The 20,229-nt window shown below is 41.2% G+C and overlaps 1 protein-coding gene across 1 annotated transcript in view; it reads right to left on the bottom strand.

Annotated features, from left to right (window-relative positions):
* The window catches only part of ush2a (Usher syndrome 2A (autosomal recessive, mild)), a 160,423-nt gene that overhangs the window by 76,528 nt on the left and 63,666 nt on the right, over nucleotides 1-20,229 (bottom strand). Inside the window, 15 exon segments of the mRNA XM_026378646.1 lie at nucleotides 385-527; nucleotides 2,271-2,418; nucleotides 4,469-4,624; nucleotides 6,257-6,404; nucleotides 7,733-7,890; nucleotides 10,732-10,879; nucleotides 10,968-11,130; nucleotides 13,932-14,091; nucleotides 15,192-15,277; nucleotides 15,554-15,629; nucleotides 16,245-16,385; nucleotides 17,609-17,797; nucleotides 19,090-19,170; nucleotides 19,524-19,748; nucleotides 19,875-20,154. Of these exon segments, the coding sequence (XP_026234431.1) occupies nucleotides 385-527; nucleotides 2,271-2,418; nucleotides 4,469-4,624; nucleotides 6,257-6,404; nucleotides 7,733-7,890; nucleotides 10,732-10,879; nucleotides 10,968-11,130; nucleotides 13,932-14,091; nucleotides 15,192-15,277; nucleotides 15,554-15,629; nucleotides 16,245-16,385; nucleotides 17,609-17,797; nucleotides 19,090-19,170; nucleotides 19,524-19,748; nucleotides 19,875-20,154 (2,302 nt within the window).

Here is a 20,229-nt window from a genome sequence, read left to right as displayed (position 1 = left end):
AAATATTGCAGGCTTTCAGAAAATAAATCGGAGTAGAGGCCTCATTTTTCACACCACCATATGTTTAATGTTTGGGGCTATTGTTCGGATCGTCACCTAAAATCAGAAGATTTATCAAAATCTTTGAGTTTAATTTTGACTCAGCAGCACTGACAGCCAACTGACTGCAGAGGCCAACTAACAACCAGATGCTGCCAGTCACCTGCAACACTTGGCAGTACTGCTGACATGAGCACCGAGGTAGCACAATGCAGGATGACACAACAATGCCAACCAACACTGCCAACAGGATGCCTACCTACAGAACACGAGTAGTGAGTCTTTGTCATGGTTATCAGTGGCTTTTCTTTATGTGTGCACTTGTGTGTGAGTACTTGTACTTACGGTCTTCTGCAGTAAACAGGGTTGCCCACGGACCCGCTGTCTGCCCATGTGCATGTGAGACCACCACTCTAAACAGGTAGTGTGTGTACGGTGAGAGGCCCTCTACATGATAGGAAAACATGTCTGTGGCATTCTCCATCAGCCTAAGAGTAGAGGGACACAAATAAATACATTTACAGTTCTGACAGACATTTGGATCTGGTCAAAATGTGTTTTCATCAGTCAACAGGTTGTTAAAAGCCCCTTTAACATTGGGTTAACACCGATACTGAATCATGCCACGTGTAGTCGCCACTCACCTGGCGTCATATAAAGATTATGTACTGTTTGTTTGCAGCAACACTGACTGTTTATGAACCTTAGACAATTTCTGCATAAAAATTTGTAAAATGTAATAAAATTTTAATGAAAATCCTAAAAACTAAATAAAGAAAACCCCAAATTTGGGGATGTCCCTAAACAGGTTAGATAGAAAATCTTTGAGTGCTACAAAAGTGAGTGAACAACGAGAATTATTCATTCTATTCAATTAATTTGAAAGGTGACATTTAGTCATTTGGCGACTTACAAGTGAGGTACAAGGTGAAGGCAGGGTAAGCGTAAGGAGGTCTTGCTTAAGAAGGCCACTATCCAGCCGAGTGAAAGTCATTGAGATAAGAACCAGGTCTGGGAGGTCCCGTCGCATTTAAAGAAAGTAAATCTGGGTCTTTACTGTCAATGTCTGATCTGATGACACAGCTTTTTATAGTATAGGTGTCACAGCTCAAACTCCTTTGTTCGAGCCTAGAAGAAGAGTTGTTGATGTTCATCAGGCTGGAAGGGATTACAAAACATTTCTCCACCAATCGACTGTCAAATGGACACACTCAGCACCACTGTTAGTCCCTGCGTGTTCTGGTTACACTTAATTTAAACACAGAACTTATCCCAACTTCTTGCTGATAACACAGCCTAATGATTTTTCCCTCATTACCCCCTCATAGTGAACACACAGCAGCCACTCAAGAATAAAGAGAGTCTGACATGGGAGGCAGAAAAACAGGAGATAAAGATACAGTTTTAATAAGTGTAAAGTATTTATTTATTTAGGCAAAACAGTTTGCATCTGTTTTATGTAATCTAATGAGTTCTTATTAAATTCATTGTCCAAGTATGTTATTAGAAAAATGTTTGGCTGGCTTTCCTTTGAACTGTCGATTTTTTCTCATGTCCTATAGGATACCTGATCACATAATCATACAAAAGAATCCAGGACAAAGTAAAAGAATATCGTCATAAATGAGGGACCGTTGACCATTTAGCATCAGATGGATAGAAGGGATGAATGAATGAATAAATCAGGGAACAATGAGATTTCCATAGCAGAAGAGGAGGAGGGCATGGCTGTCTGATATATAATACATGTAGCTAGTCATTTATTTATTACCACAGAATGAGAGCCTCCTCTTCTTGGATTAAATTGCAATTTGTTGTCAGGAAGCATGTAATGAATACATATCAGATGCACACCCTCGCTCTCGTTTTATTCTATCACATTTTCTCTGCCTCTCTCTCCGTGTGCCCTATCTTTGATTTTTTTTTTTTTTTGTCTTTTGACTCCAGCCTCCGTCTCTGTGGCTCATTCCCTCTCTGTGTTTCTGATGGTCTGTCATATTGACATATTCAGATGTGCTGTATAATGCACTCCTTTGTATGCACATGTCTATGCATATGTGTGTGTGTTCACATTTTTTAGGTGCATATATATATGTAACATGTAAAATGGATCAGTGCGCGTCTGTTCTCTTACTGTCGTCTGTTATAACACGTGTCTCTGTTCCACTTTGATGTCTGATGATGTGCTGTAGACAACTGTGGGCAAACTTGTCCACTTGTTTCACTCTCACCTTATCACCGGCCTCTGTGGGGACGTCCTCATTTGGAGGCTGTAGAGGAGTGGCCCTGGAGCGTTGGAGTGAAGCGGGGCGGACCAGGAGACGTTGAGACTGGCACTAGTTGCATGAGCCAGTGTTGGCGGTGACAACCCATCTGGGGCTGTGAGGAACAGGAGAGGAGATGGTGACAAGGAGATAGGAGGAGGCGACAGACAATGAGACAAGACAGTAAGAAACAAAGAAGAAGAGTTTATTTTCATTTTGCTGCACTTAATCTAGAAATGACTCTACTAAGAGTGGAGTGTAAAAAGAAATGACTCTAGAAAGTGGAGACTGACAAACAGAGGAGAGCAAAAGAATAAAAAGACACTAAAAAATACAGTTGGTAGAGAGCACCAGAAGAAGCTGCCAGATTTACTGATTTACCACCACTACATCCTCTCGGTCTTGCACACCCACTCAAATATGCACGTACACACATTGTTATGACCCTGTTCTCTCAGTAGTGGGCTCTTTTCCAGCAAACTGTTACTGTTGGAAAATCAGTAAAAACATCCTGATTCAGTATGATAGTCGTGCTCTTCAGAGAAGCAGAGAGGATGTAAGGAAAGACAATAAGTAAGAGAGAAGGACAACAAATAGGAGGAGAAAATGAGAGTGACCGTAGTGTTGACTGTGTGGAGTAAGAGGAGGCCCTCTGATGTATAAAGTGACCCTTCAATCAAACACACTGGTCTCTTTCCACTACAACAACACTGATTGCTGAAGACATCTTATCCTAAAGATGGCTGTTAAAAACACACAAAGTGAGTGAAAGCCTCAAAATGCTCTTTGAGAACTGGTTTGGAATAATATTATTGGTGGTTCACCAACATAAATCACCACTCTAATTCACATGCATTACATACATAAGATGTTTTAAAACATAACGTGTGTGTGCAACTTCTCGTCTTTGTGTATTTGGGCACAGCTGTGACTCTGTTTGCAGATTTCCAAACTTGCACAACTCCAAATGCAGAAACAGAGAAACAAAAACACACATCGGAGGAGGTTAAAAAACAGAAATAAGAGTGTGTTAACACACTGACAATATAAATGTCACCTTCATTCAGTGCATAAGGAAAAAGCTCACATATTTACTGTAACATAGATTAGAGTTGGTGTTAGAGTCAATGTTTATAGCAAAAATTTGATCGTTCAATTAATCAGATTAATTAATAAAACTTATTTTTTTAAATAAGAAAATCTTCTTGATGCTTGCTCCTGATACTAATATATTATATAAAAATAATCATTAAAGACGACCCTACTTTAAATGGCTTTGAATGTATTCGTGTGTGCGTGATTCTAGATTTCCGCCTCTCTGTCATGCACACACGCACGCACAAAACACATACATCACAAAGACACACAGTGCTGGTGAGCCTGTGTCTCTCTCATGCTGTGTTAGCAGGTACAATATCAGAGGTGTCACTAATCGTTTTAAACTATGCACTTTTATGTTCACTTCTCTCTCTCTGCTCTCCTCCTCCTCTGCTCTTCTGTCTCTTGCTCCGCTATCTTCTCTCTGTTCTTTCATAGAACAAGGACGCATCAAGACAGTTTGCCTTAAAGAAGTCTAAAGAGATGCCAGAGGCACAGAGGTAGAAAGAGAGATAGAAAGGGAGGAAATGTCTGGTATTTAAAATTTATACTTTCTTATGCCTTTGTTTTGAACTTGAACAGTAGAACTTTCCGAAGTCTGTCTTTTGTTGTTCTCGGACTGAGACGTGGGTGTGGTGTGTTTGCGTGTGCAGGCATTCAACACTTTTGTTAGCATTAGCTAAAGTGGCAAAATGTGTATTTGTAGGTGTGTATTCCTGCCTTGTTATCATTGTCTCCAGACTGCCCTGATCAGCTTTGACATTTATCAGTATGCACAATCAACTTCTATTGCACACAACACACTGACACACACACACACACACACACAAGGGTTGTGTAAATCAGAAATATGATTTCTGATCATTAAGTTAAGTCTGGGTGCAGGAATTTATCAGTGCTCACTAACTCATTTTTATTTTAAACATGGTGAAGAATTAAAATGATCCACTCCTTGTAATGACAAAAATGCTCATATGGGTCACAGCTTTTGTGTAGATTTAGAAACACAGCCACAGATATAGACACTTAATTTACAACAAACACCATTCATGTTTTATTTGATGTACCTGCTGGAAGTGTGGTAGCACTGAGTGTTGAGCTCTCAACACAACCCTGCGTGTTGCACCCTCTGATGCAGAAGCTGTAGTCGGTGTAGGGCTGTAGGCTTGTCACGGACAACCACGCGCCTGCTGCCGTACCTCCATCCAAAACACCATCACCGTCTAGTCATCAGAGAAAGACACGTGTAGAGAGATGTGTAAGGCCAAGCTTGGAATATCTAGTGAAGAGGAAGACAGATTATTTTCATGGCATGTGTCATCACAGCGATTGCTGAAAAGTGACTAATAAAAGTATAGATGTATACAGGACAGGGGAAAGAGAGACTGACTGAGATTAACTGAGAGCGATCAAACGAGAGAGGTCTCCATAGTGAGGTTATGCAAGGATAGTCAGAGAAGGATGAGAAAATTACACTATGTAAGCCTGTCCGATACATTTAGATGGACACACACGCAAACACATCAGTTCTGTGTGAACTGATGAAGGCAGTACATATCAAAGAAACAAGGGGTTATGGGTAACGAGAGCGAAATGCCATCTCTCTCTCTCTTTCTTCCACACCTCTTCTATCCATCTCTCCACTCATTTTAATCTGTCTGTTCCTCTGTGAGGTGCAGATCAAAGTCCCTCACTCAGTGTGTGTGTGTGTGTGTGACAGAGACAGACTTGGTAAATATGTGTAAGTTAAAGTGTGTGTGTGTGTGTGTGTGTGTTTTCTGCCGTTCTCACTCTTCTTCTCATCTTGTTCAATTTTCTTCTTCCACCTTTTCTTCAGTTCTCTATTTTCTTGGTTCCCTCCAGTGTTTTTACCTGCAGTCTTTTATTAAAACATCTATGGATGTGAGTTTCTCATTTCTCCTTTCTCTGTATACTGTATACTTGTTTTACTGTTACTTGCTTTTGTTCTTTCTTCCATCTTCATATAGCTGATTTCTTCTAGACTCCAATATAATCTCTTCTCTGAAGTCACTGGCGATAAAAAAAACATCTTTTCTATTCCACTCGGGTTTGTTTACTCCTGTCACTTTTAGTCTGAGGTTCACTGCATGTGTACACTACCTTTATTATTGTGTTGTACTCATCTTTGAAAGATTTTTCCATCCAAAATAACAGTTCTCACAGGAAAGCAGCTGCTTTCTGCTCACTGGCCACTTTGTTATGTACAGTTCAGCTGTACAACCTAATAGAATCCATTAAAACAGCTGTGCCTTAAATTTTACTTTTATAAAGCTTTTGCTTTATAAGTGTATAAAGTGCTGCACTGGACGGCACTGGACGGCACTGGACTGCACTGGACTGCACTGCACTGGACTGCACTGGACGGCACTGGACGGCACTGGACGGCACTGGATGGCACTACATTACAGGCTTCTAATATTTTCGTGCAACTCGACTGTGCATCTCTCCAGAAATGTGGACGGAGGTTATTACTGCCACCACTTGATCTCAGATAAACTGCAGATTATCCACAAAAGGCATTGGAGAGCAGAAGCACAGTTGTTAAACCAGATTTCAAGACCTTTATATGCGACCTGTTAGGCCTCCTGGTTTTTGATGGACTTCCTTCTGATGTCTGTCTTGTTTTTTGTTTTTGAGTTGCCAGGTAACCACTGATCTTCAGTTAAGGTTAACTAACTCTAATTTATCAAGGTTACTAGTACAGATGGTTATTTCAAGTACTGTAGTTAAAAATCAGTAGATTCACTTGAAATCACTGCTTAGGACACAAGACTCTTTGTCAGTGTCAATGTAGTAAAAAGCAAGACGTCACATTGAGAAAAGAACTTTGTTACCTTTGCTTTTGTAGTAAAGTGTGTAGCTGAGGTTCCCGTTTGGTTTAGGAGGGGCTGTCCAGCGGGCTCGGACTGATCGAGAGCTATGATTGGTCAGTTCCAGCAGTATGGGGCCTTCAGGGGCCGTCTCTAGTGTACGCATTTCCACCTAATGTATTCAAAAACCAAAGAAACACACTTATGTTTAAGAATTTGGACATTGTTTGTTTGCCAAGGTCTGACACTTGACTAATCATCAAGACAAGACTTCACGACCATAAGTGCAGAGGATTCACCACAAAATACAATGTCCTGCTAAACCTCATGAACACAAAGGTCATTTGTCAAGTCTGGTGGTGGTTTTGTTATGGCCTGTGCACATACTGTATGGCTGACAATGGCACTGGCACAGACATTTAATGATGATTTCCCTGCTGATGGAAGCAACAGGATAACGGCAGAGTTACCGGACGATGTCCTCAGATTCAGCCAAATGCATCAAAACTCAATGGACAACATTACTTCATTCAGCAGGACAACAATCGCAAGCATATGGCCAAATTAACCAAAGAGTTTTCCAGCCACATCTGAATCAAATGAAGCTGCTCTAAGCTTATTGATCATGGTGAGTGGTTAACATATGGTGATGAAATATGCTGCTTAGTTTTAGCACTCTACACATCTGACCAGCGGTGTCTCTGGATTTTCTCCACTCTCTGCTTTCTCTCATCTTTCCTCTCAGTTCACTCAGTCTCTTTCTCTATTTCCACCTTCACCCACTTATTTAGTCTCATGTTCTCCTGCCCCCCCCCCTCTCTTTTTCAAATCCTCACTTTCCACCTCATCTCTCACTTTGCTCTGACAATATACTTTATCTTTTATAACTTCTTTTCTTCCCATCTTCCCCACCGTCTCTTCTTCTTGCCCTCTTCTCTCCACCCTGTTCTTCTGCTTCTGTTCTGCTGAGTCAGCTATTGTTGCAGTATTTGACTAAATATGGCGACTGTATTGGAAAAATGCCCCAAAGTGTAGCTCGTCGACAGGGACGTCGTGGAGCGTGGAGTGGCATTTCCTACCAAATGTCACTGTCGGCACGCTATCCCTCGTTATTGAGCAGTGAGAATCGATCACCTTTATGATCCGCACCGACACCGCAAGACACATACGTACAGCGTGTGAATGTCTAAGTAGGCTCTTCAACATGTGTAACAACATCTGCAAGATAAAATGCTAAAGCTTTCGTGATGGGTGCTCTGTTAGGCAGGTCTACAGAATATACTGAATAGGTAGAATTTAATGTTTGTTTTGTTTTTGGTGGAGGCCACTAGAGTTCATGTGCAAAGAAAAAAACTGTGCAGTCAACTCAGAAGTAAACAAAATAGTTTCTACAGACATTTCAAGGACAAATATGTTTTAGTATTAATCAAATCAGATCTCGCAGTTTATTGCATTAATAATACATTAATCTGCATGTTTTCTAATATACAATTCACTAACCACTGGTCCTTTGCCACAGCCCTGTGATGTACAGGCCTGCAGCCTCAGTGCATGTCGACTCCACGGGGAGAGTCCTTTGACCACGAAGAACATCCGGGAGGAACTGGAGTTTAAAAGGGGAACTCCATCCAGCCAGAGACTGTAGCTGGTTATAATACCTGTTGAAAGAACACGTGATTATCACATGTAGGAAATACAGGAGAACAACAGAAAGGACACAAGGAAACGACACCTACACTGTTGCCCATGAAGTTTTCAGACATGTTCCTCTTTTGTTTCCTATTTATACACATCAGTAATCACCTTAGAACAGGTGCAATTATTAAATACTGAATCCCAGTTACCCTGGAGAAACTACTTCATACCTAACAATTGATTGACGCTTTAAAAGGCAAGACATTTACTGTGTTAAAATACTTATGGGCAACAGTTTATCTAAACCTACACAGCACAGGCAAATATTACTAGAAGAACTGTGTCCAGACTATAACCAGTCCAAACTGCAGTCTTGGTTGTGACTTATGGACTCCAGACCTGCCAAACAGTGTCATCTCATGATGAGAACGGCACTGAAATGATACGTGACCATAGGTCTTATGAGGATAAGGGCCCTGAGGAGGAAAGTAGTACCATGGTGCAAATAGGTGTGCACACAAACTTATCCACACACATGCAAATATACACACACAGTAGGATGGGAACACACATGTCCATACACACACAGGTACAATAATTACATTACATTACATTACATCCACCTAATAAAAAAATGAAACAGTACGGTGCCAAATGTGCTTTTCTTTAATAAAAATGCATACAGGGGGCTCAAAAGATCAGTGCTAAGAACTAAGAGTCTATTCTGCTTTAATCATGTGTGGGTTTTATTATTGCTCAATACAGATATACACATCTATCTGAGAAATGAAGACACCAAAACCCCACGAACGCCAACTACATCTGCGAAGCTCTTAATGTGGCCAATCACATGCGTGTGAGAGTGTGTGTGTGTGTGTGTGTAAGCCCATATCAGTATAGGTTGTAATAAAGACAGGTTGGGAAATGAAGCAGCGAATGCATAACAGGCTTATTTCCCCTCTTTGTCTGCGTGTTGCCCCGACCTAATCCCCGAGAGGATTATCCCCCACAAATCCCTGCGGAATTGGGGAGAAGGGGGGAGAGAGAGAGAAAATAACACAGATTCTTACTCCTCTGGAACCCATCAACACCATCATTGTTGCCGTCCATTTATTAAAAAATGTAAATGGAAAAAAAAAGGAACGGAGCTCTTCTTCCTTTTCAAGCAAAAATTAAAGCTTTTTAAGCATGAGATAATCGGGTAATCATGATTAAGTGTCTCCCTTGTTATAAATTTCTGTCATCAGATGAGAAAAGCTTTACGTAATTTATCCCGGCTAATATTCGCACACATCACAGGGTTTATGGTGCGAAATGCACTTATGTGGCATTAAGCGTAAAACACACACGATTCACATTACACACACACGCATTATGGAATTACACATATTTTAATGAGTATGGCAGTAACATTTGATAATATGTAGCAGCGCGTTGTATGTAAGAGACTGTGAAATGGGGAAGGAAACCTTAGGATGGGTTTTAGCACTCAAGTCATAAGATGCAGCATTTATTAATATTGTCCTTGATAATAATGTCAATCACAATCACACTAGTGTTTTATTTTTTAAATAGACACAGTTTTCAATAGGTTTAGACAACGTCTGCTTGCTTCATGTTTGTGCTACGTAATGATTTTTTTTTGTTTCTAATGTGTTTCATTACTTTTGTTTTTTTTGGGTATTTTTGTGTCCGTGTCTGTTTTTTTACAGACAGATTGATGACAGGAAATAAGAAAGCGAGAGAGAGAATGTTGTACTCAAACCTCAAAGATGTGGAGATGTCCCATGTATTGATTTTTTTTTAAGATGTGAAGTGTGTGTGTGATGCACTCCAGTACATCTCCTGTATTAGTTTTTATTCTGGTTTTCATAATAAAGTGTATATTTTGGACTGGGACTGACTGAGATTGACCTCTGATCTCTGCTTTGTACATGTCTACTAAATAGATCCATTAGTGTTTACACAAACAGTTCTATGTGCAGTTTCCTGAAAGTTAAATGGATTAGCGATGGGCTAGTTTGAGTTCAAATGAGTGAATATGATAAGAAGCAGGGTTTGACATCACATTATTTGATTAATATTTGGAGTTTTTGCTAATGATTATGTATCACAAGTACTTCAGATTTAAGTATAATGCATCTCACTGAAACACCTTATCAGAGAAAACTGTATCGTGTAGTTAAAAAGTCTAATTTTAATTGATGCACTGCAATTCCACACTCCACTTTGGAAACTTCTACTGTCTTTGCTCTAACACATCTTCCCCTTTTCTTTTAAAAACCTAGACAGATCTAAGTTAATAGCCAGATTTCAAACTCACAGTAAATACATCTCAGTCCAGCTCTGTGCAGCGGATTTTAACTGTCAAGCTGCAAGAACACGAGGTAAAGGTAAGAAGAACAGAGAAAAGTGAGAAACAAATGCAGTCAGTGTAAGTCAACGTGCTCCAGCCTGCAGTTCTCCGTTCAGTCAAAAGGGAGCACTTTTCATCCACTTAAAGGAGCTCGGTGAAGCACTGCTCCCTCGCTCATGTTCTCCGTTGCTCTCAGCTCCAGCTGTATGTTCTCTCACCCCGTCTCTGGTTCTCTCTGAGTCCTTTATGCTCTTCTTCATGTTTCTCTCTCTCTCTTTTCATTTTTAAAAAATCTTCCACACTCATCTGTTCCCCCACTTCATGATAGTCACATGTCAGGTTCACCTGAACCATGCACAGGCTCTCTGTAGGTTCTGTGTTAGATCTTTCATTCATTGTGTCAATGTTCCAAGTTTAACTTAATGTTTCTTTTCTTCTACATGTTTCATCTCTCACTCATCACTTTCCTGTACCAAAAATAATTGTATACGTCAGCGTATTCACTCACCGTTCGGAGTGTCAGGTGGTGTCCAGCTGACATTGAGTTCGTGTGGTGACAGAGGGGTGACCAGCGGTGCAGGAACGTTCTCTGGGGTGCTCTCCTCAGTCTGAGCCTGGCTGGGAGGGCTTAAGGTACACCCACCTCCTGTGCAGGCCTGATATATACATACAAAAAATGTATAGGTGTAGAGGTGGGGGTGACAATTCATGAAAATCGAAAAGCTTCAAGAGTGGGGCACTCACAGCCACTGTGATGGTGTAACCTGTTCCAGGGGTCAAGTTGCGAAGTGTATAGTCTTCCCAGAGTTCTGAGCTGTTGTAGACGAGCACAGGCTCAGCACCATCACGTGACAGAAAGATGGAGTAAAACTCCAAAACACCATTGACCTGAGAGGGCCGGGACCACCTGGAGATGGAGAAGAGATGGAGGAAACAGCTTAAAGAGAAGCAACAATGAACACATCTATCAGAACATCACCATTGATGTGTTTAAGAGGGAAACACTTTACTTTTAATTTGTATTTTTAGTAACAACATTTCTCTGCAGAGACTAAAAACACAAATTACAAATTTTAAAGAAACTGTAATACATACTACAACAGACATGTAAACATACATGTTTAGGAAGGGTTTGCACACATTCGGTGGCACACATCCTGCTACAGATGAGCATAGTGTGGAGTGCACAAGTATTTGTTGCACAAGGAACCACTAACAACAAAAAAGGAATTAAAAATCTCCATAGCTGGGCTTTTGATGAGGTCATTTTATCCATTCACTGCACTCGGTTGTGTGTTTGCACGTCTGTGCTTTTATCACTGTGTTTCCATCTGTAGGTAGATAGAAACACAGTGCTGAGCTAACGTTTCTCTCTCTCACACGTACACACACAGTTCCTTTGTCAGATAGAGGTGTCTCCTTTTCTATATTTAGAACTGGAAGGTCATCCCCAACAGGGAGAGAGAGAGAGAGAGAGAGAGAGAGAGAGAGCAATTGTTAATAGAAACAGGTCGATTAAGCACTTCAAAATTTGAACAAGAGGGCAGCATGGACCTAATCTTAGAATTTAGATATGAATACTAAACAGCAGGAGAAAGAAAACTACATTCAGATCAAAGTTTTGTTCCTGCTTCATAAATACCAAACTACTGTTATGTATTATTGTACCATTACTATATTATAGGAACATTTCAAGGAACCGCTGAAAGTCAAAATACATCCTGTCTTTGTGAAGCGTGCCTGTTAACACCGTCAGAGATATTCAAGCTATGACAACATTATTTAAAATGAACAGTTGTGCAGTCATGAGAAAATTTGAACTTTCTGTGAGGGCTCTGTGAGTTTGTTTACTTTATTCTAACTTTGAGTTGCAATAACACTATTTTCAAACAAGGCTGGACACTCTTCACTAACACAACATGTCAGAATGTTCTTAAAGATTTGGATACATCATTAATTAATATATAAAGAGCACCAAAACATTTTTTAATAAATAGTCCTGCAGTTCTTACAAATCCCAGAGAGTAACCCAGCCCTCCTGGCATGGTAGCACAGGGAGGCCATTTCAAAAAGTGATGGATTCCTTTCTTTGTTCCTCCCATTAAAAGCCAGTTTTTGAATGACTGATGAGTGTGTGTTAGCACACAATTAGCCACTGTGGCTAATCTATCACATTTATTATAAGATTTATATGCTTTCGATTGGCAGGGTGATGTATGTCCACTTTTGAAAAACTAAATCAAAGGAGAGTTGTAATAATCTGTATCATAATTCACTGCACTAATGGTTTCTGAAAACCATTGGTTTTAGGAGAGGGTCCTGAAATTAGTGTGTGTTTTCTTACTGTATTATATTTAGAACCCACATACCTGAGACACAGTGGGTTCAATTTCTGCATCACATCTATGAAGTGTCCCCCTGTCTCCTCCCTTCCATATTCCCTGCAGGTCTATACAGTCAGCAACTAATCAGCATTGGTGTGATCAAATAAATTACATCAAAATAAGAAAGGTTTAGTTTAGATGACACGTTCTGCTACATCAGAACCTGTCATGTGTCCCATCAGGTTTTCTTTATTGCCTTTGTGACTGTGTACACGTCTGACAGTGTGGGTGTCCACTTCTGTGTGTATAAATGCGTTTATGTCACCCAGTGTTAGGTGAAGGCCGGGGATAAATCTGCTGATATTGTTTTGTTCACATCCTGCAGCCTCACTCAACCTTTCCCACAGTCTCTCACTCTCCCTCATGTCACCTCCTCCTTTTAAACAGTTCTTGCATTTCCACTCACAATTTATCATTCTCTTCTTCTCTCGCTGGCCCAATTTGTACGTCTTCAGAGTTTTACCACAGTTGTTCTCTCTCTGTCTTTTCAGCTTTTCTCACAGACATAACAGAGAGGTATCGACTAAGTATGATCTCTCAACCTTTGCCTATTACCAATGTGCTAACAAGGCAATATGCTGCCTTCCCACACCTGGTGAAAATCTGGCTAGAAAACAGTTTAATGATACATTTCCTTGCTCAGCAGTACTCTTTCATGCTTTCAAATGTCTCTAGACTAGAGATCCAACAGATATAACTTGCATGCTTTATATTACATTAAAGTTATTATTTTATTATTATTAAATTAACTAATATTCTTATTGCCGTGAGTCACAAATTAATGAAAGTCTGGAAAACAGATCCAGCTTAAGATCAAATCTAATATCAATTGTTTAAATTTGTATGGATATATCTGTGTGTTTGTGTACGCATGAGTGGCACCGTGCCCTCCTGTGGTGAGTCCCACAGTAAGTGACAGTCAGGACACTAATGGCTTTCACGCAGATTGACTCTCACACACATACACACAGAGACACAACTCGAGCACACACACATGAACACACATGAACTGGGAACATCTGCACATGAACCTGATGGAACAAAAATGCACAGATTTATTCTCCCCAGTCCCCTCCCTCTACAAGTGAAAGGTCAAGTGCAGGAAAATATTCTTAATGCTAAACACAACTGCAAAAGGGCACAGGTTCTCTCTCGTTCTCTCTGTATTTCACACAGAAACAACATAGGAACAAATCTATACCATGAATTATCTTTATTCTTATCCCATCCTTTGCTCTAACACGCTCTCATCGCTTTATAAGCACTACTATAAGTTCTATATGTGTCCCACCCTGTGCAGACCTGTGCATGTACAGGTACTTACTCCACTAGAACTGTGCGTGAGTCTAGCAGGGTTAGATTCGGTGCTTGTAGAGGACCAGGAGGAAGCTGAGCGGTCAACATTGTGACTTGTGAGCTGTTGGTGCATCCTGCAGAAGTGCATGCGCTCAGAGCCACGACATGGGTGGAGTACACGCCAAGACCTGAGAGAGAAACACAGACACAGTCATTTATATTTACATTTAGTCATGTTGCAGACGTTTTTATCCAAAGCAACTTACAAGTGATGTACAAGGTACAAAGACAGGCAGAGTAAGTGTAAGGATCCTTACTGGAGGTAGACCACAGTCAGTAATAAACAGAAAGGCATTAAATACACACAGACTATAGTTCCTTTTTCATTTTAATACAACTCAGTCATTGACTTAAGCTACTGGTTATTATGAGGGAATTTAACCCTGATTTCACCTCTGAACCCCTCTCTGCTTTTAGCCGTTCCTTGGTTGATTCTCTTTCAGTTGCCTTATTTGTCACTGCCACAGAGCTGTTCTCTCATCTGTCCCCCTGCTGTAGTCTCACTCTCTGTAACACAATCTATTCTTGCACATACTGTATAATTGCTACGTCCATAATCCTTCCAATCACTGTGAACATCAGACGCTTGGAATTATTAACGCAGCATGGATGATATGTGTTCTTGTGCATCCTTTAATTTACGAAGACACACACAATGTGATCATTTGCAAACCATGTTTAGTGTGTGTGCGTAAAAAAATTGGATGACATTCCTGTGTAGGTGTCTGTGTGCACCCCTGTGCTCTGTATGTCTGCACATGCTCTATTGAGAGAGTGTGTGTGTGTGTGTGTGTGTGTGTGTGTGTATCGATTTGCATCACAGTGCAGGACTTTGGTCTCAGTGGTGTGACATGTGTTTCATGCCTTCTTTACCTCTCTTTAGCAAAAGCTTTCAAAGAAACCGTGTGTATGCACGTGCGCTAACGTTTAACGTGCTTTGTTTCTCTGCTGCTTCATTTCCGTGTGTGTGTGTGTGTGTGTATGTGTGTGCGCTTTGCGCTCTTTTTCAAAGTGCTATTCCCTTGGTAAGGACTGAGATGCTCTTTCCTCTTTCAAATGCTAATCCCCCCCCACTCCATTTTGCCTTTCTTCAGTCTTTACACCAAGGCACCATCCCTCCACAGTCACAGCTACACTGCGGCACGCACATCCAACCACACACACACACACACACACACACACACACACACACACACACACACACACACACACACACACTCCTCTTTACCAGTGATGTTGTGTTGTCTTTCTTTCCCCCTGTAGACCATTTGGTTGTTGTGATAGAGGAGGTACTCTGTAATACCTCCATTGGGCCTATCAATAAAACAAATAAGTGAAATAAGGGTCATATTATGATCTCACATTTGAACTTAACCTTTGAACAACAAGCTGTGCTCCATCAGGAGCCTTTTAGCGGAACCACATACAACTGTCCTAATTATAGCACAATCTTTTTATGCATAGGTTTAAATAGTAAAACATGGCAGATCAGAAAAGATCAAATTTAATCAACCTTTCATTGATGTACACATGAAGCTTGGATGTGAGAAGACATGTGAGTCTGTGCAGTAGTGTGCAGTTTTACTGTACCTTGCTGGAGGTTCCCAGGTCACATAGAGAGCTGATGAGGATGAGACTGCAGCTGGAGCAGTGACAGCATCTGGAGCTGAAATTAAAGGAAGATAACAAAAACAAGTGTTCATAATGTGTTGGTTTAATACACTCGGTGTAAGCAAATTAAATCAACACTGAAGTCACAGAGTGAGTTCATCTGTCTGTATGTGTTTGAAAAATGGACGTTGGCAAAAGAGAGTTCCAAATAAGTTCTCTCTCCCGTCTTCTTAACACAGAGCAGTTCCTTAACACTGTTCTCAGTGAGAATCAATACAGTAATCTGTTTTTTTTCCTTTTACTTCAGATTGATTTTTCCCATCTCGGCACTGACCCCTGCCGTCACATTATCTCCCCAACAAGGCCAGATAGTCCAACACAGATTAATGTAGCAGCTAACATATGAAGAGAAATCTCTCTCCTCTTCCACTTCTTTCCATATGGCTTCCCCTCCTAAACAACACTATCTGCCTTTCACTCACTTGCTTCGCTCTTTTATCATCTTGTGTCGTTTTCTTCTCCCTTCACTACTTCTGTTTATTCCTTTTTGACGTCCCTCGTTCTTATCTTACAGCCCCTCTTCTCGGGATGAGAGTGTTTAGAGAGCGAGTGTCTTTAGACAGAGACAAAGTTCTGTTGATAGACGTGGGTTTGTGCTTCACAGACTTACCTTCCTCCGGGGTTGTGAGGCTCGATCTCAAATCGTTATCATCACTACTGTCATTATGAAGACTCTCAGAGCAACCAATAGGACTACAGGCGCTTACAGTGATGGTGTATTGAGTGGATGGAGTGAGACCTGACAACACACCTGCAGAGGAGGAAAACATGAACAGGTCACACAGGAAGCAGACAAATACAGGGACGTTATCCTAGAAAGACACTCGACTGTGCTAAGTCAGACTAGAGTCAGAGTATTCGCTTCTGTCGTACTTTAGAGTGCAATTTTACAACATTCATAATAAAACATCCTTCAAAATCAGTGAGCTTTAACACATCTTTGTACCAACCTCGTCTAACTGGCTAAATGACTTTTACTGTCTCCTTTTAGTGAGACAGCAAACCTGTTATTACTGAGAAATGTATCAAACTGCGTCAATGGTGCAATTTAAATTCTTTACTTGTTTGCATCCTCTGCTGTTGCTAAGCAAATTTACTGCGTTTGGCAAACTAAGACTGCTCTAATTGTAAAGCTTCAGTCGTCTCTCTTTGATGCTTTTTGTCTCGGCCCTTTCCATATTTCCTAAGTCACTCTTTTACGCCCTCTCTCTTCAATTCCACCCCCTCCAACTCTCCTCAGCTGCCGTGTCCAGTCTCTCTTTTCTCTCTCTCCATTTCTTCCTTTAGTCCTCTCTCTCTGTCTTTTAATTCAATTAGGGGCCAGGGCCCCACTCCGCTGCCATTACACCCTCATTTGCTTTCTGTGTTTTTTAGCCGTTGGTGTAATTCTGCAGTCAGGTGTCGAGGCCATCATAAATTAACAAGAAGCCTTATCACGGTGGACTTAATGTCTGGCAAAGAGAGAGGGAGGGGACGGGGAGCAGCGAGAAAGACACTGAGAAAGACAGAGACAGAGAGCTCATCTTCATATTTGCCTGGAGACATGGAAGACTGGATGAGAGGAGGGACGAATAGCAGCAGCGGACGCAGACATCATCATCATCATCATCATAAAAAACGAAGTGAGCAAAGATCGGAAAGTGAGCAACAGAAAGAGAGAGAGAGAGAAAAGGAGCAACGCCAGGGTATGACATCATCGGGGTAGTCCTGAGTGTCTTGTTCCAAATGGAGACAGTCTCCTAAAGCTGGGGACTTGCCAAGGAGACATTAACAGGACCAGCCTGGGACAGTGTGTGTGTGTGTGTGTATCAGAGACAGAAGGAAAGTGAGGTGAAAAGGTGCAGGGCAGCACATTCAAGTGAAATTTTAATTAATGGAAATTAATTGGTTCACTTGATGCTAAATGAGGATATTTAACATGTAAAGTTTACAAATACAGTATTCCAGCCTGTCAGAGGTTTGTGTGTGTTTTACCTGTGAAATTTCCATTAGCCAGGTACACGGCCTCCACAGGGGGTAATTCTGGATGGTCTCTGTTGTAGGCCTTCAACTCGTATCTGTCAATCAGTCCTCTGATGTCACCAGTGGGTGGCATCCAGCTCACCATGGCACTGAAGCCATTCAAGCTCTGGACCGTGGTAGGAGGTGGTACAGACCTGGGCACTAGAACAGGATATATAACCACAGCAAACACAAGAACGGTGGGAAAATTAAAGGGTCAAGAAGAACAAACATCAAATAAAAGCAAAACAGAAAAATACAAAACAGAAACATGTTGGGAGCACACAGGTTAAAGAAAAAGCACCCCCCCCCCCCATCTCTGTGTGTTTTAATAGGCCCAGTAAATCATACCTTACCATTAGCATAAATAGTATTTATTAGAGTAGTAACTTTTTCAGCACTGATTTAATGCAGCCATTCATTCTCAGCTATATTTCACAGCAATCAGCCCCCCCCCCCCTTCTCTCGCTGACACCCTTTGAGGCTCAGAATGGTGCGTCTCTTTCCCGCCCTCCTTTCCTCTGTCTGTGTCTCGCTGCTAACTTCACTTTATGTCTCAATCCAGCAGGCTTCTGTTTACCTTTATATCTGTCTCTTCACAATCTAACCTGGACTTAGCCCAAAAGCAGTTTGGCTGTGAGTGTAAAAATAGGAAATTACAGATCAGTACATCAAATTGTTTTCATTTATGAACAGTACACTAGTTGCTTGTTAGTGATTTCAAATTTATTGCATCTTAGTCTCAGTTTTTGCAGAGAAATGTGCAGAAGAGTATATAAAAGTACAAAATAATGCAGCATCAAGGGGCTGCTTTGTGCTCTGTCGCCTGTAACCTTTTGGTTAGTGATGAACTTTCTTTCTCATGTTCCTTCTCCACTTCATCTTGTAACGTCTTCCCGTTACATTCAGCCTTTCCACATGCAGCATCTTTCATCAACTAATCTCACCCTCTCTTCTCATCTGTTGCCCCTTTCCAACTACATACACGTTTCCTGTCAATCCTCGTCCTCCTTTTGCTCTCAGTTCTTCTGCGTCCAGCACTTCCTCCATCTCTCTCTTTGGTCATAGCGTGGTGCACTGAGACCTACCAGTGTATCGTTCGCTACTAATGAGCAGCTTTATATTACACAGGAGACCACAAAGGCCAGTCTGGGTTAACAGCCTTTTACTGGGATGCCCTTTATAGTGGCCTTATCAATCTCTCATACAGTCAGGCCCATGTAATATCACAGGCTTTGGATAATTCTCATATACTGTACTGTATAATAAAGTGTTTTTACACCCAAAACCTCCATTGAACAACGAGAACAAATCAACCAGGGGAATATCAACTCTGCAGCAGGAACTGAGCACATTGTGTGGGGTATATTAGACTGGGCCATGTGTGGGGATGCATAAGTTTGAGTATGAAAAAAGTACAAGAAATATTTACCAACTGAGATATCACTTCTCACCTTTGCCTCGGGTACGTCCTCTCTGCCAAGGTCCTGCTGCCCAACCTCCTGCAGCCAAGGCTACGAACCTGTACAAGTATTCTTGAAAGTGTGTTTGCACACAGGGGAGATGTTTTAGAAACACGCAGAATAAGAAGATTTCAAACATGTATCTCAAACATCAGTACTGTCTTCCAACAGCTTGTTATGTTAATTTAATAAAAAAAACAACTGATCATTAAAAACCCCTTTTGAAATTATGGTGCCATAGCTCAAGAAAATAAAGGTCATTTCTGGTGGTAAAGTCCAAAATACTGCACATATTACTGACAGCACTAAATAACCTGACAAGAAACTGACGAACTTCAGTCAATCACATAACAATCAAAGAGCTTCACAAACATTTTCAGGTAATGGTTTGTGTAGTCATGTGTATTTCTACTGTGCATCGTTACCAGTGAATGGCTGCAGATTATAATCTGTGGCTTGTGTCTGTCGTCCACTGTACACCAACACTGAATCGTTTCCTCTGCAGTTGTACCGGCTTTCACCGACGGGACAGCCATCTAAGTAAACTCTAACAGAACGGCGGGACGCAACAGAGAGATTTACACTTTGACTGACAGGAGGGTTTGTTTCATCACTTCGAATGGTAAGGCCTCTTATGCAGCCACCTAGGCCTGTGAAAGAAGGGAGGAGGAAGAGCAGAAGAGAGGAAAAGGCACATAAAACAATTTAAAGTTGTGCTGTTTATTATGTTTATTATCATCATTAAAACTATTTCTCTGTGTGACATAGCATCTCACCGTGTTTGTGACTTTGCTTGTCCAGAGCAGGATGTACGAGCTCCATGGGCACGCCCCCCAGGTATAAGGGTGAATCTACTCTTAGACTCACTGGTCCTCCCACTGCCCTGGTCTCCTCTGCCCAGTCATCTACTGCAGCAGAGATGAGGGAACCACGTTTTGCCAACGAGAACTGTTTCCAGTCTCCATCGCAGTAGCTAAGGCCCACCCACATGCTGAGCTCAGTCACATGCCCTTCAGATGCAAGAATGAAAGACAGGAGTCCAGCTTCCAGCTCCACCTGAAAGCACACACCGAAAGAAATGTCACAAAGTACTGTATCCTCATGCATTTATCTGTTTCATTTAGGCATTTT

This window comes from Anabas testudineus, chromosome 3 (assembly GCF_900324465.2).
Source record: "Anabas testudineus chromosome 3, fAnaTes1.2, whole genome shotgun sequence".
In the NCBI taxonomy this organism is placed as follows: Eukaryota; Metazoa; Chordata; class Actinopteri; order Anabantiformes; family Anabantidae; genus Anabas; species Anabas testudineus.
This window is presented reverse-complemented; position numbering and strand designations above follow the sequence as displayed.